The 16,631-nt window shown below is 45.0% G+C and overlaps 1 protein-coding gene across 9 annotated transcripts in view; it reads right to left on the bottom strand.

Annotated features, from left to right (window-relative positions):
- Window positions 1-16,631, bottom strand: part of dop1a (DOP1 leucine zipper like protein A) — a 254,369-nt gene that overhangs the window by 195,689 nt on the left and 42,049 nt on the right. For 8 of the 9 annotated variants that reach the window (XM_085982096.1, XM_085982093.1, XM_085982095.1 and 5 more), the window contains exon 2: window positions 2,255-2,446. In XM_085982096.1, the coding sequence (XP_085838222.1) occupies window positions 2,255-2,392 (138 nt within the window). In that variant the 5' untranslated portion in view covers window positions 2,393-2,446. Of the gene's footprint in view, window positions 1-2,254; window positions 2,447-5,160; window positions 5,409-16,631 lie in introns of those variants that run through there. The other variant, XM_085982087.1, reaches the window with a different exon arrangement.

Raw genomic sequence — 16,631 nt, 5'->3', positions numbered from 1 at the left:
TGCATTCCGCATAATTCTTGCTTTACTTAAAATATCTGGAAGATGCACGTTTTAGTCCTCTCTTTTTGATTTTCAACAGACACATTCAAAACAAAATTCAAAAGGTCCAGAGTGGCAAAATCAAAATTCAACTGAAAGCTGTTCTCAGCAAGATCCTTCCATTGTAGGGAGTGTGCAGGATTGCAATCAGGTCAAAGAAACAAAAAAGGGGACTGCAGACTAGACAGTGTAGCAGATAAACTGTCCTTTAATTGCTGAAGCCAGCGGTTCAAATCCAGGCCTGACTGATTCTCCAAAATTCTCTCTGCCAACTGTGAAATGGGTTGGTGGAGTCTCAATAGAATTAAAAATGGCAAGAGCCCACAGTATAAAATTGTCCACAACGTGACTTTAACTAGTTTCGATCAGAAACATCAGTTAAGTCTGGCTGATGTAGAAAATCCACAGTGGTGTCAGGTCTTAGGCCTGGGACGAGGGTGCATTGCTGGGACAGTGTAGATAGAACTCTGCATTGCTGCACATGTACAAATGTACAAAGTAGAAAACTTTCCTATTGGCTAGTATTTACATCCTGCACCCGAATGAGCACTAAAAAAACTAGATTCTTAAATAGTAACCTAAATAATTATTGCATTATTCTTAGTAATCTGTGTACTTGGGAAGGGTCTTCAGCAGCTGCATAGAAAGAGACAATTTCTTGTGGTATTGCTCAGTGAGTTGTTATAAAGTCAATGAAGATTAGTCATATAAAACACCATGTACATTACAACATTTCCTACATTACAACAGGGACTACACTTCAAAAAAAGTACTTCACTGACTGTAAAGCACTTTGGGATGTCCTGAGGGCGTGAAAGGCACTATAGAAATGCAAGTCTATATATATGTATTATTCTGCTGCTTGTGAAGTGTTGCTGTGTGCCCCTTTACAATAAGCAATCTAACTGGTGGTAAGTAAATATAGGAGTTTATTTTCTGTTCCCAGAGTTTATACTGTACATTGCAAATGACTGTCTTTGTTTCCTTACCCTTTTCTTTTAAGTGCAACACAGATTTTAGTATTGGACAGTATGTGATGGACAAGAAATGTGCATGTATGTAAAGTTTTTATGAGATAGATAGATAAATAATACAATGAGTGAAAGGGGTGAAGTAGCTTTACGGGAACAGCTTTGCTCCTTGGAAAATCATCAATTGCAGTGCAATGCCTTTCCGACTAATTACCACATCACTTGTCATTCTGCATGCAGATTAATGTAAAAACAAGTCAAAACATTACAGTGACTGCATTTTGATAACTAGTTTAATGGCAAACTATTTTTGTTTTTGTTTTTTGTTTTTGTGGGATGCGGGCGTCGCTGGCAAGGCCAGCATTTATTGCCCATCCCTAATTGCCCTCAAGGTGGTGGTGGTGAGCTGCCTTCTTGAACCGCTGCAGTCCGTGTGGTCCGTTAGTGCTGTTAGGGAGGGAGCTCCAGGATTTTGACCCAGCGATAATAAAGGATCGCCGATATATTTCCAAGTCAGGATGATGCATGACTTGGAGGTGGTGGTGTTCCCATCTGTCTGCTGCCCTTGTCCTTCTAGGTGGAAGAGGTCGCGGGTTTGGGAGGTGGATAGATTTCACTTTTTAATTAGGGATCCAGTTTTGAAATTCAAAAACCACTATTTCTTTTAGAAAATCCCCATAATTGCGGTTGACCCAAAGTGGTATAATTTTACACCCTTCAGCAAGCTACCAAATAAACAGAGGTTACTTCAAGCAATATTCCATGCCAGACTACAGCAATCATTTGTAACCATGATGAACATTAAAACCATTTACAGTGAAACCATGGAGGTCATCCAGCTGAACCCAATCATTATGTTTTGAATGGCTTAATTGCTAGCTTCCTGGATGGAGAATAGACCTTGTTGAAATACTAGTAAATGGGCAATGAAAAAGATACAAGTTGTGACTAACTTTCTTACTAAAAGTGCTGAAGCAAGTCAATCAGTTGAATTCAAAGAGCTCGCTAGCATGCAGAGAATATGAAACAACCCAAAACGTAGGTGACTCGCTGTCCTATATTTTAACATGCATCAAGGTCAATACTTGCATAATATTCAATAATAAAACTGGAGGCACTTTAGGTAAAAACAGTAAATATCTCAAAAGCAAAATACTGCGGATGCTGAAAATCTGAAAAAGAGTAAATAGCTCCTTAACAGCTCATCTAAATTGATTTTTAGAGATTCCATTTCCTGCAATTACCTTGTTGAGTTTACCCAGTGCAGATATTAGATCTGCCCATTCACTGGAATACTCAAAGTTTTTCAGTGCTTTATCCACCGCTGCTACATAATTTCTGTACTTGGAGTCGCCCAGTAACTCCAGTTCCTCAGTGTTCATCCTCCTTAAACATGCACCTGATGTCCAACTCCAAGCTCATCAAAGATCGTTTACCTGGAATATTTAAAGAAAATTTGATGGTCTCAAATGACAAATATGAGGAATATTGGCAAGAAAAACCCTGTTTTAATAAAGCAGCACATTTAAATGCATGATTTTTGCAAATTAGTTCCAAATTTCTGCACAAAAATATGAACAGTTCATTAGAGTGAATGCCTGGCTTAGTGTACATTGAGATCTCATTTCAATCTAAGTTGCGCGCCCATTCCCCACCCCACCCACCCCCCCCAAACAAGATCTAATGGACCGTGAACCCAATTCCAAACCATTGAAATTACTGAAGCACAGTGTCGATACTAGTGGCATTCCTTGTACCTGGATTTTTACCCATTTATATTAAACTGATGTGGCATGGCCTCCAAAGGGAATAACCAATCACTTGTGACTACCCTAGAGATTCAAATGGGGCGGGGAAATGACATACACAAAGACCTAATGCTTCACTGTTACCAGATCCCAATTTATCTTACCATAGACGACATGTTAAAGTACCAAAATAAACAAATATAAAGGAATAACCATCTCAACAATTACAAAGTGTAATGCATTCACTAGCCCATTATCTCAAGTCATACTCATCCAAGCTCATCATTAAATGTACTGTTTTGGCTCGAGAGGCGAGAGTTAATTTTGGGCACACAAATTTCTTTATAAAAAGAGCAAGTTGCCATTTTGCCAAAATAGGGGATTCCGGCATCATATTTTTATGTGACTTTAGATAGACAGTGTAAATAAGATTTAATAATTAATGCCTGTAACAGAAACTCATCGTTTCTGTTGAGACATAAGCCAGAATTTTCCCATGGCCATGCGTGCGGGTTTGGAGGCGGGTCGGTAGTAAAAGTCGAAGAAAATGGGAGCACGTCGGGAACGCGCCATCATCCTGCCTTTAACTCAGGCACATTTGCCAGCACGCCACCGACCCAAATGGCAGAGGCGGGCAGCCTAATTAATCTCATTAAAACCTTGTTAGCAGAACCTAAACAGGGATTTTAAGCAGACCTTTTGAATTTCACTGGGTGACCAGTGGGTCACGCAGCTCGGGAACCACTTCTGTCAACCTGAGGCAGATGCTCAGTGGTCATTGATCGAGGTCATTGATGCACAGTTTGCAAATCCCAATAAATACACCCACATGACACCTCATTACTTACCTAAGGGAAAGGCTCTTGCCGACTCCACTCTGAGCACAGATTTAGGGGTCTACAGTTTGCAAGTCTTTTCTGCAACCTCGGAAGCCACTCTCACCACATTGCTACTATCACAACGTTGACAGATTGCTCCTCTGATCTCTACGTCACCCGCCATCGATTTCATCAGCATGGGTGTAGTTTATACTGTCTCACCATGGTCCTCAGAATCGGACCAGGATGAGCCCCAACACCAACAGCAGCAACAACAACCACCTTCGCCTCAATGACCTGATGCGCCACAGGCTTCAGCACAGGGCCCTCCGCGCCGGAGGCAATACCCCAAACACAGGGTATACAGGCAGAGGATGAGCTTCCTGGACATGACTGAGCAGCAGTGCCAGAGGTGGTTCAGGCTATTGCGCCAGGTCATCAGACATTTGCAGCTTGCTGGAGCAAGACCTGCAGCCTAGAGGAGCGGGCGGACATTCCTTACCAGTGGCTGTCGAAGTCACCAGCGCCCTCAACTTCTTCGCCTCAGGCTCCTTCCAGGGATATGCAACAGACATTTGCGGCATCTCACAGTCGGCCACCCACAGATACCATGTTTGACAAGTCAGCCAATGATATGAACTTTGCCCTTGAAGAAGCCATTGTTACTGAGCGGGTGCTCGGCTTTGCCATTCTAGCTGGCTTCCCATGGGTGCAGGGCATCATCGACTGCACACATGTGGCCATCAAGGCACCCCCACATCACCCAGGAGTGTTTGTGAACAGCAAGGGCTTCCACTCCCTCAATGTGCAGCTCGTCTGCACCACAGGAAGATCATGCATGTTTGCACCAAATTCCCCAGCAGGGAGCACTTTGAGAGGAGCCCCCACTTCCATATCCCCTCTCATGGGCCACCCACACTTCCCTGCTAGCAAGGAGCTGGCGAGCACCTTGCTGCACAGCAGTGGGGCCATGAGGTCAATGTCAATGTTTACATCCCTCCTAGAGAGGAGGTCGATGAGTTTCTGCCATCTGCTCTGTATAGATAGGATCTGCTCCTGTGAGTGGCGCATTAGCTGCTCCATGCAGGTGGCCATCCTTTCCATGGAAGAGCATACCGTCCCCATTGCCTGCAACATGGTGGTGCTCATGTTGGAGATCGACTCCTCCATTCTCTGCACATTTGCAGACATAGTGGCCGAAAAACCCGAGAGCCTCCTGCACTTCTAGGATCACCCTCTTTCTCGATGGCCCCCCACCTCAACGTCTGCATGCAGCTGAGCAGAGGTGGGAGTATCCTGTGCCCTCTGACGAGGAGTCTCTACTGCTGGTCCTGTCTCCACCATCTCCCCTTGCTCACTTGTCACCTGCTGTCTCAAGTCACAACACTACTCTACTCTACTCTATCTCACACGGGACCCACCGAGGTGTGCGTCTCTGTGCTGGTGCTGGGTGCGCTCTCAGAGGCTGGAGGATCCTCGGAGAAGTCGTCTTCCTCCTCCGGTTGGACAGTGGGTGGGGCTCTTGATGGAGCTGTGGGAGTAAAGAGATGATTTAGAAATGTTATAAAGAATGGGAAACGTTACCATTATACACATGACGAACATTCACTGGCTCCTGACATCAGTCCCAACATGAGTGACTGCTATATGCCATGTGGCTGTATGAGATGTAATTCTGTCACCAGGTTGCTAAGAGGTCCCCCTCTCTCCGTCTACCACCGCCAGCAGCTCCACAACTCGACGTCCAGGGCGACCTCCTCTGCTGGAGTTAAAGTGGTGAAGGATGGAGGGCCACCTCCGGTTCTCTCCCTCTCCCTGTTGTTGTGCGCTCGTTTCTCCTGCAAGGAAGGAAACATAGAAGATAGGAGTAGGCCACTCGGCCCCTCGAGCTTCTTCCGCCATTCAATGAGATCATGGCTGATCATCCAAACTCAGTACCCTGTCCCTGCCTTCTCCCCATATCCCTTGATCCCTTTAGCCTTAAGAAATATATCCAACTCCTTCTTGAATATATTTTAATGAATTGGCCTCAACTGCCTTCTGTGATAGAGAATTCCACAGGTTCACCACTCTCTGAGTGAAGAAATTCCTCCTCATCTCTGTCTTAAATGGCTTACCCCTTATCCTTAGACTGTAACCCCTGGTTCTGGACTCCCCCCTCCCTGCATCTAGTCTGTCTAGTCCTGTTAGAATTTTATAAGTTTCAATGAGATCCCCTCTCATTCTTCAAAACTCCAGCGAGTATAAGCCCAATCGACCCAATCTCTCCTCATACGTCATTCCTGCCATCCCAGGTATCAGTCAGGTGAATCTTCGCTGCACTCCCTCCATGGCAAGAACATCCTTCCTCAGATAAGGCGACCAAAACTGCACACAATACTCAAGATGTGGTCTCACCAAGGCCCTGTACAACTGTAGCAAGATGTCCTTGTTCCTGTACGCGAAACCTCTCGCTACGAAGGCCAACATACCATTTGCCTTCTTAATCGCCTGCTGCACCTGCATGCTTACCTTCAGCGACTGGTGCACAAGGACACCCAGGTCTCGTTACACTTCCCCTTCTCCCAATCTATTGCTGTTCAGATAATAATCTGCCTTCCTGTTTTTGCCACCAAAGTGGATAACCTCGCATTTATCCACATTATACTGCATCTGCCATGCATCTGCCCAGTCACCCAACCTGTCCAAATCATACTGGAGTTTCTCTGCATCCTGCTCGCAGCACACATGCCCACCCAGCTTTGTGTCATCTGCAAACTTGGATATATTACATCTAGTTCCCTCGTCTAGATCATTAATATATATTGTGAATAGCTGGGGTCCTAGGACCGATCCCTGCGGTACCCCACTAGTCACTGCCTGCCACTCGGAAAAAGAGCCGTTTATTCCAACTCTTTGCTTCCTGTCTGCCAACCAGTTCTCTATCCAAGTCAGTACCTTGCCCCCAATCCCATGTGCCTTAACTTTACACGCTAATCTCTTATGCGGGACCGTATCGAAAGCCTTCTGAAAGTCCAAACACACCACATCCACTGGTTCGCCCTTATCTATTCTACCAGTTACATCCTCAAAAAATTCCCATAGATTAGTCAAGCACGATTTACCTTTTGTAAATCCATGTTGACTTTGTCAGATCCTGTCACTGTTTTCCAAGTGCTCTGCTATTACATCTTTTATAATGGACCCTAGCATTTTCCCCACTACCGATGTCAGGCTTACCGGTCTGTAATTCCCCGTTTTCTCTCTACCACCTTTTTTGAATAGTGGGGTAAAATTAGCTACCCTCCAATCCATGGGAACTGTTCCAGAGTCTATAGAATTTTGGAAGATGACCAGCAATGCATCTACTATTTCTAGGGCCACTTCCTTAAGTACCCTAGGATGTCGATTATCAGGCCCTGGGGATTTATCGGCCTTCAATCCCATCAATTTCCCTAACACCATTTCCCTACAAATGATTTCATTCAGTTCCTCCCTCTCATTAGACCCTATGTTCCCCGACATCTCTGGGAGGTTATTTGTGTCCTCCTTTGTGAAGACAGAACCAAAGTATGTATTTAATAATTGGTCTGCCATTTCTTTGTTCCCCATTATAAATTCCCCTGATTCTGACTGCAAGGGACCTACGCTTGACTTCACCAATCTTTTTCTCTTCACATATCTATAGACGTTTTTACAGTCAGTTTTTATGTTCCCTGCAAGCTTACTCTCAATCTATTTTCCCCCTAATTAATCTCTTTGTCCTCCTTTGCTGAATCCTGAACTGCTCCCAATCCTCAGGTTTACTGCTTTTTCTGGCCAATTTAGATGTCCTCTCCTTGGATCTTATGCTATCCCTAATTTCCCTCGTTAGCCACGGTTGAGTCACCTTTTTTGTTTTATTTTTATGCCAAACAGGGATGAACAAATTCTGTAGTTCATCCATGCAATCTTTAAATGTTTGCCATTGCCTATCCACCGTCAATCCTTTGAGTAACATTCCCCAATCAATCCTACCCAACTCGCGCCTCATACCATCGTAGTTTCCTTTATTTAAATTCAGGACCCTAGTCTCTGAGTCAACTACTTCATTCTCCATCTTAATGAAGAATTCTGTCATATTATGATCGCTCCGCCCCAAGGGGCCCTCGCACAAGATTGCTAATTATTCCTTTCTCATGACATAATACCCAGTGTCTAAGATGGCCTGATCGCTAGTTGGTTCCTCGACATATTGGTCCAGGAAACCATCCCGTATACACTCCAGGAATTCCTCCTCCACAGTATTGTCACTAATTTGGTTAGCCCAATCTATATGTAGATTAAAGTCACCCATGATAACTGCTGTGCCCTTATTGCACACGTCTCTAATTTCCTGTTTAATGCCATCCCCAATCTCCGCATTACTGTTTGGGGGTCTGTATACAACGCCCACTAACGTTTTCTGCCCCTTGGTATTTCTCAGCTCTACCCATACAGATTCCACAGATTTAACCAGCAATGCTACCCCACCTCCTTCTCAGAGAAGTTTGAGTGAGAGTGATGGTATGAGTGTAAGGAATGTATGGATTACATCTTTAGAGGGTGACTATGAGGGAGTTGGGTGACAATGCCAAGTGGCCTCCTTGTGTTAGTAGTTGGTATGATTGCATTAGGATGAGGGCAAGTGTCAATGGTGGTTAGTCAGAGGGGGATGTGATAATGTTGACAGAGGGGGATGGGTGGATGTGCAAGGTGTGCTGGCGTGAGTAATGATGTGCAGGAGCAGGCTTGGGAAGGCAAAGTGATGGGGATGTGATGAGAGACACAGCAGGATGAAGGAGAGTGTGACTTTGCACTCACCTTTCCTGACCTCATGAGATCATTGAAGTGCTTCTGGCACTGCACCCAGGTGCACCTCACCACATCCCTGCTGTTCACCTCAACTATTTGGAGCCAGGCTCTCAGTCTCCTGGGGTGGTCTCTTGCACCCATCAGCAGTGAAGAGGACCTTCCCTGGGTGCTCTGACTCCCTCATATTCTTGTGGAGGGAGTCATCGGAGAACCTGGGTACAGCCCTCTGTCTTTGTGAGGTCATGTTTTGAAGTGCAAGCAATAAGATCCTGCAATATCCTCCCTGCACATTAGATGAACCTTTAAATGCAATGTGACCAAGGCTGCTTTAAATATCCCTGATGGAAACGAGTCATCGATGACATAATCAGACCCTCGTCATTTAATAGGGCCGGGAAACATCCATGTCTGCCTGAGTAGACTCAATTAACAAAGTCGCTCTGAAGAGCGGGATCATTAGAACGCAGTTCTGACCCGCCACGTGGCCCGCTCACACCTGACCTGACTCGGTAAGGAAAATTCTGGCCACAGTCAGAGGCAGATAAATAGATGTAAGCTCACATTCTCTTTATTCCATTTACACAGATATGAAAATATATTGGATATTATTCTATCTCACTTTCAATTAAATTCATTTATTTATTTTTAATCAACATTACTATACTGTATTTCCAACACCTAAAATATATCACAGTATACATTATCCATTACACAACGCAAGGCTATTTCCTTATGAAAAATCTCCAGCTTGCTGAGAGCGATGCCATGAGAGATCCAGTATTAAATGAGTCTCATTTACATAGAATGTACCGCATAGAAACAGGCCATTTGGCCCAACTGGTCTATGCCGGTGTTTATGCTCCACATGAGCCTCCTCCCACCCCTCTTTATTTAACCCTATCAGCATAATCTTCTATTCCTTTCTCCCTCATGTGCTTATCCAACTTCCCCTTGAATACATCTATGCTATTTGCCTCAACCACTCCTTGTGGTAGTGAGTTCCACATTCTCACCATTCTGAGTAAAGAAGTTTCTCCTGAATTCCCTATTGGAATTATTAGTGACTATCTTAGTAATTATGACCTCTAGTTTTGGTCTTCCCCACAACCGGAAACATCTTCTCTACGTCTACCCTATCAAACGTTTTCATAATCTTAATGACCTCTATCGGGTCACCCGTCATGTTTCTCTTTTCTAGAGAAAAAAAAGAGACCCAACCTGTTCAATCTTTCCTGTTAGGTAGAATGTCTCAGTTCTGGTATCATCCTTGTAAATGCAGAGAGGCTGTTTCCCCTGGCTGGAGAGTCTAGAACTAAGGGGTCATAGTCTCAGGATAAGGGTTGGCCACTTAGGACAGAGATGAGAAATGTCTTCACTCGGAGGGTTGTGACTCTTTGGAATTCTCTACCCCAGAGGGCTGTGGGGGCTCAGTCATATACATAAGATTTTTAGACACTGAGGGAATCAAAAGATATGGTGTGCTATGCTGACGTGCTGTCCTAATGTTCTCCAATACCTCTATACCATTTTTATAATATGGAGGCCAGAATGGCACATTGCACTCCAAGTGTAGTCCAACCAAGGTTCTGTACAAGTTTAACATATCTTCTATTTTTCAATGTTATCCATTTAGAAATGAACCCCAGTGCTTTGTTTACATTTGTATGGCCTTATTTACCCAAGTCATTACGGCACGGAAGGAGGACATTCGGCCCATCGAATCCATGCCAGTCCTGCGTTGCGACTTTGTGATTTATGTATCTACCCAGAGATCCCTCAGTTCCTCTACCCCATTTTAAGATGGCTTCTGGGCTGGCAGCTCCTTTGCTGTGCAATTCTATCCTTGGCCATCCGTTGCCCTTTCGCCCCCAATCTCCTCTCTTCTACTGTTTAAGTTCGCCTCAATAGTAGGTGCATTTCAGCCCCAACTACAACTTCAAGCTGCAACTTTACAGTTACCTGAGCCCACTGCCCATCCCTGCTCTTTGTTTTCAACAACAACTACTACAACTACTATTTTTATAGCACCTTTAATGTAGTAAAACATCCCAAGGTACCGCACAGGAGCATTAAGACAAAATTTGACACTGATCCACAAAGATAAATTAGGGCAGCTGACCAAAAGCTTGGTCAAAGAGGTAGGTTTTAAGAGCATCTTAAAGAAGGAAAGAGAGGTAGCGAGGCAGAGAGGTTTAGGCAGGGAATTCCAGAGCTTAGGGCCCAGGCAACACAAGGTACGGCCACCAATGGTTGAGCGATTATAATCAGGGATGCTCAAGAGGGCAGAATTAGAGGAGCGCAGATATCTTTGGGGGGGGTTGTGGGGCTGGAGGAGATTACAGAGATGGGAAGGGGCGAGGCCATGGAGGGATTTGAAAACAAGGATGAGAATTTTGAAATCAAGGCGTTGCTTAACCAGGAGCCAATGTAGGTCAGCGAGCACAGGGGTGATGGGCGAATGGGACTTGGTGCGAGTTAGGACACGGGCAGCCAAGTTTTGGATGGTCTCAAGTTTACGTAGGGTGGAATGTAGGAGGCCAGCTAGGAGTGCAGTGGAATAGTCAAGTCTCGAGGTAACAAAGACATGGATGAGGGTTTCAGCAGCGGATGAGCTGAGGCAAGGGTGGAGACAGACGATGTTACGGAGGTGAGTGTAGGCGGTCTTTGTTATGCTGCAGATATGTGGTCGGAAGCTCATTTCGGGGTCAAATATGACACCAAGGTTGCGAACAGTGTGGTTCAGCCTCAGACAGATGTTGGGGAGAGGAATGGAGTCAGTGGTTAGGGAACGCAGTTTGTGACGGGGACCGAAAACAATGGCTTCGGTCTTCCCAATATTTAATGGGAGAAAATTTTTGCTTATCCAGAACTGTATGTCTGACAATTTAGACACCGTGAAATAGGAGGGGGCCAAGGATTGATCCTTGGGGGACACCAGAGGTAACGATGCGGGAGCAGGAAGAGAAGCCATTGCAGGTAATTCTCTGGTTATGATTAGATAGATAAGAATGGAACCAGGCGTGTGCAGTCCCACCCAGCGGTGGAGAGACATTGGAGAAGGATGGAGTGGTCAACCGTGTCAAAGGCTGCAGACAAGTCAAGAAGGCCGAGGAGGGATAGTTCAAATGTGAGTACTGGAACTTTGCTCAAATTTGTCTTTTGAATTCCTGGACTTCTTATTGTCATCAAGATTACGATACTCCACTAGACTACACTAAGACTCAGCTGCTATGACTCTAATCTGCTACTTAATTGTCAAGCTTACAGCCCATCGCCCACCGCTGCTGTCAACTGCTGAGCTTGACTGTCCTACTGGTCTTGCAGCTTTATTTTGCTAGCGTGTCCTGGCCAGAAATTCACTCTTCTGGGCCAAAGTCCATTTTTCTGATGGTTCTGGATCTTAGTGACCGCCAACGTCAACTTCATCTTAGCACAGGACCTTGAACTTCAATGTTGGAGTCCCTCCTATTGTCTCCACATTATTTTCCGTTTATTACCAGGACAGATCTACCATAATCTTGCTGTGTAACCATGCCTATGTAACTCGAGTTACCATTCGCGCGGGGGTTTTGGTTTCAACTCCAGACCTGAGCTCATCACTTCCATTCCCCCACCATTTTTCTTCTTTTCTGTTTACCCCTCCTACACCCCTCTCTCCAGTCATCAAGCCTCCTTTCATTTCTAGTACAAAAGCAAAAAAAGTTCTGACGAAGGGTCATCGACCTGAAACGTTTACTCTGTTTCTCTCTCCACAGATGCTGCCCAACCTGCTGAGTATTTCCAGCATTTGCGGTTTTCCTTTCATTTCTACCCCATTTGGCACTCTGCTCTCCTAGACCCCTACCCCAACCCTTCAACACTTCTCGACCTTCCTACTCTCCTGTCGGTGTCCCAGGCTCGGCTCCCTCTTGGATAAGCTTACAGCTTCCTCTGTGCCTCTCGACATCCTTCATAGGGTCCATCAAGGCACTCATCGCTGCCTCCTTATGAGCACCAACCCAAACTGCCCCGTCCTAATCTCTCATCAACCTTCCTGCCCAGCACACCCACTGGGGATCCGTAGTACACATCCATCACACAGGACGACATGCTTTATTATAGATGCAAAACAATCTTAAAAAGAAAGCCTCAGAAAAAGTTACTGACCCCTTAGGCTGAAATTCACTGGCAGTTACAACTGCCCTGAACAGTTTAAGTGCCTACAATTATCTGGATTTACTTCTTTAAAGCAGTCGTGTTAAAAGGACAGGCAAAGTTGGCAGATAACATCAAAGCCCTGCTCCAGACTATCTCTAAGCAAAGGCATGGGAGAGTTTCAACTTTTTTTTTTAATGTGAGCTTTTTGCTAAACAGTAAACATAATTAATCCCTGTTTGGTACTGGATGAGAGTGATAGATTTGTTAAACAAGGGTATTAAGGGGTACGGAACCATGATGGGTGGATGAAGTTAAGATACAGATCAGCCACGATCCAACTGAATGCCGAAACAGGCTCAAGGGGTTGAACGGCCTACTCCTGTTCCTATGTGGATGGTGTGGTACTTTGCCACCTCAAAGACCTAGTTTGAGTCTGTCTGGGTAGAGATAGGATGAAAGTCTCTTCTCTTAGTCAACTGTGTGAGTATTCCGCTACAAATTTGTGCAGCTACAAATTAGTCTAGCAGATACAGGCCAGAACAAAACTATTTACCACTTCACATACCCAGGGAGGAATGATGTGGAAAATGGGAGAATTCACACTGGCACACCAAGGATGCCCTTCTGACACTGGACTTTGGGACACAGTACAATGTGTTTTACTCTGCATTTAGGAATGCTTCACCTGCCTGGGAGTGTTTGCCTCAATAATAGGTGCTTCAAATTAATAAGCGTTCCAATTAATAAGTGTTCCATTTCCCAACCTTAAACTGGAGCACAAAAAAATGAAACGTGTCTCCAAACATTCACCCTTTGCTCTCTGGGTGAGGCAGAAATTAGATGTTTACTATTGTTAGTTAAAATTACTCATGCCGTTTAGCAGAATTGAAACCACTCTCAGAATTGCACTCAAACGCCTGACTAGACGTATGGAAACAATAATCTTGCACTAGCAAGTTCACATGATTGAATAAAATCTTCCCATGGAGCAAATCAAAAGCTTCAGTAGTTCAATTCCATCCAGAATGCTAAAAATTAACATGGGGCCCTAATGTAGTACACGCAGGACCGAGAACAGAATGGCCAAGGACATTATTTCAACCGTAGAACTTTAAAGAATATAAAAGAACACTGAAATCACAACTGGGAGATGTGTCCCTGAATTCATGTCTTGACCAGCATTAATATTCAGGCTTCCACAAGTCTGAGTGATGAGATATTCAAGCACATCTTTTGTGGGTAAGTTAAAGATAAACACCGTGTCCATGGAAGGGTCCCTGCCCTTCATCCAGGAAGCTTCTTGAGCAATTCCTTCGCTATCCAAGAACACTGATGGTTTTATGGGGAAGGGAAAGGAGAGAAACAGAAGAAGGAAAAAAGTAGAAAAATTTGACCATTTAATAGCCACAGTGCTAAGTTTAAAACAAAGTGGAGTGATCCACTGTAATCAAAAGACACTTGTTTTTTTAATGAGGATGAGAGAGATAAGGAAAGTGGAAGAAAGTATAACAAATATCCCATTTAATCGTCACAGATACACACTAAGTTTTGAAAAACCTGGAGTGAAGCACTGTAATTATAAAACAGTCTTAGGAACATAGGAACAGGAATAGGCCATTCAGCCCCTCGAGCCATTCAATTAGATCAGGGCTGATCTGTACCTCAACTCCATTTACTCACCTTTGATCCATATCCCTCGATACCCTTACCTAACAAAAATCTATCATTCTCGGTCTTGAAAATTTCAATTGACGCAGCATCTTATGAGTGGACATTAGAAAAAAACAGAAGATTTGAGGTAAAGATGTTGAGAAAGACCCGGCACAAGAGCTTGGTGTTTATAAGGTCACACATTTCAAGTTGTGGGTTCAAGTCCCACTCCAGAGACTGGAGCAGAAAATCTAGGCCAACAATCCAATGCAGTACCAAGGGAGTGCTGCACTGTCTGGACAACGTTCAGGTTTAGTCTGACGAGTAGCAGGTAACATTCTCGCCACACAGGTGCCGGGCAATGACCATCTCTAACAAGCGAGAGTCTAACCACTACCCCATAACATTCAACGACATGACCATCGCCGAATCCCCCACCATCAACATCCTGGAGGTCACCACTGACCAGAAACTTAACTGGACCAGCCACATTAATACTGTGGCAACAAGAGCAGGTCAGACGTTGGGAATTCTGCGGCAAGTGTCTCACCTCCTGATTCCCCCAAAGCCTTTCCACCATCTACAAGGCACAAGTCAGGAGTATGATGGAATACCCTCCACGTGCCTGGATGAGTGCAGCTCCAACAACACTAAGAAGCTCGACACCATCCAGGACAAAGAAGCCCGCTTGATTGGCACCCCATCTACCACCTTAAACATTCACTCCCTCCACCACCGGCGCACTGTGGCTGCAGGTTGTACTATCTACAAGTCGCACTGCACGCACCATCCCGACTTGGAAATATATTGCCGTTCCTTCATCGTCGCTGGGTCAAAATCCTGGAACTCCCTCAAGAGCACCGTGGGAGTCCCCTCACCACACGGACTGCAGCGGTTCAAGAAGGCAGCTCACCACCACCTTCTCGAGGGCAATTAGGGATGGGCAATAAATGCTGGCCTTGCCAGCGACGCCCACATCCCATGAATGAATTTTAAAAAGTGCCGTCTTTCAGACGAGACGTTAAACCGAGACCCCGTCCGCCCTTTCAAGTGGATGTAAAAGATCCCATGGTACTATTTCAAAGAAGAGCATGGGAGACCTCCTGGTGCCCTGGACAATATTTATTGCTCAACCAAAAATCTTTCTTAAAAAAAATGTATTCAGTTAAGCACAGGAGAACAAATCAGAATACTGAGCACCCACATCAGACTGAGTGCAGAACCTGATGAGTGTGAAAATCAGAACAAGTCACTTCAGATCTCAAACCAAGGCTGGTGAAGAGAGAAAAAAGGGTTAAAAAAAAAAAAAAAAAAAATCCAAAAACATCCAGCTTTGTCCAAATACTGCAAGAAGAAATTCCCACTGTACTTGGTCAAATGCCTACTGCACATTGAAGGAGAGTGCGAAGTTTGGACCACGGGTTCTGCTGCAGTGGTGCAAAATATTGATTAGGTGCCTGGTGTTATCCTCTCAAGTGGTGACTTTGTATGAAGCATGCATTCAGACTGGTAGCAAGTATTTTGTAGTCAGTGTTTTGAGTAGGGATACAGTCAGATGAACAGAAAATGGGGTCTTTGTCTTTTTTATGTATTGGTGCGATTGAGACTCTCTTGAAGAAGGTGCGCATCTCTTCAATGTGATGGAAGAGCTTCAGTCGAGGCACCTTCCAGTAAGCCCGCTGGAGAATGGTGTGGAGCAGGATCCCGAGCTGATTTCCTCCCACTTGCTAACCCAGAAACATCGAGACCTCGTATGCTGTCCTAGCTGCAATTTAACTCTGCACAGGTAGAGGGGTTAAATCTGAAATCTTCTGTATGACGCAGTACTGATTCATGCATTGACCAACTGAGTCACAGAGAGTTAAAGAAACAATGTCATAATATAAATGTATGTTTTACAGTGCACTAGTCATTGTAACAGAGCTTTACCCGTCCTTAATTGAAAAGCTCAACTGTGGCAGAGTCTAATTTTATGTTTCTTTTTCCATCAGATAGAACTCCCAAGATAGTAAACAGCATAGTATTTACCTCCAGTGGGCACAGTCGGAATGCACCATATTTCTGCATAAGAGCATTAAAGCACTATAAACGCAGTATTACACCACTATATTCACAAACGACAGAGACCAGCATCGGACCTAGGAGTGAGCAGCGAGGTCAGGAGGAGGAGCTGTAACCCGGCATAAAAACCAGCGGCAGCGACCAGAGGCCCGAGACCAGCATCGGACCTAGGAGTGAGCAGCGAGGTCAGGAGGAGGAGCTGTAACCCGGCATAAAAACCAGCGGCAGCGACCAGAGGCCCGAGACCAGCATCGGACCTAGGAGTGAGCAGCGAGGTCAGGAGGAGGAGCTATAACCCGGCATAAAAACCAGCGGCAGCGACCAGAGGCCCGAGACCAGCATCGGACCTAGGAGTGAGCAGCGAGGTCAGGAGGAGGAGCTATAACCCGGCATAA

This window comes from Somniosus microcephalus, chromosome 3 (genome assembly GCF_052327205.1).
Source record: "Somniosus microcephalus isolate GS21.2 chromosome 3, FLI_Smic_1.0, whole genome shotgun sequence".
Classification (NCBI taxonomy): Eukaryota; Metazoa; Chordata; class Chondrichthyes; order Squaliformes; family Somniosidae; genus Somniosus; species Somniosus microcephalus.
This window is presented reverse-complemented; position numbering and strand designations above follow the sequence as displayed.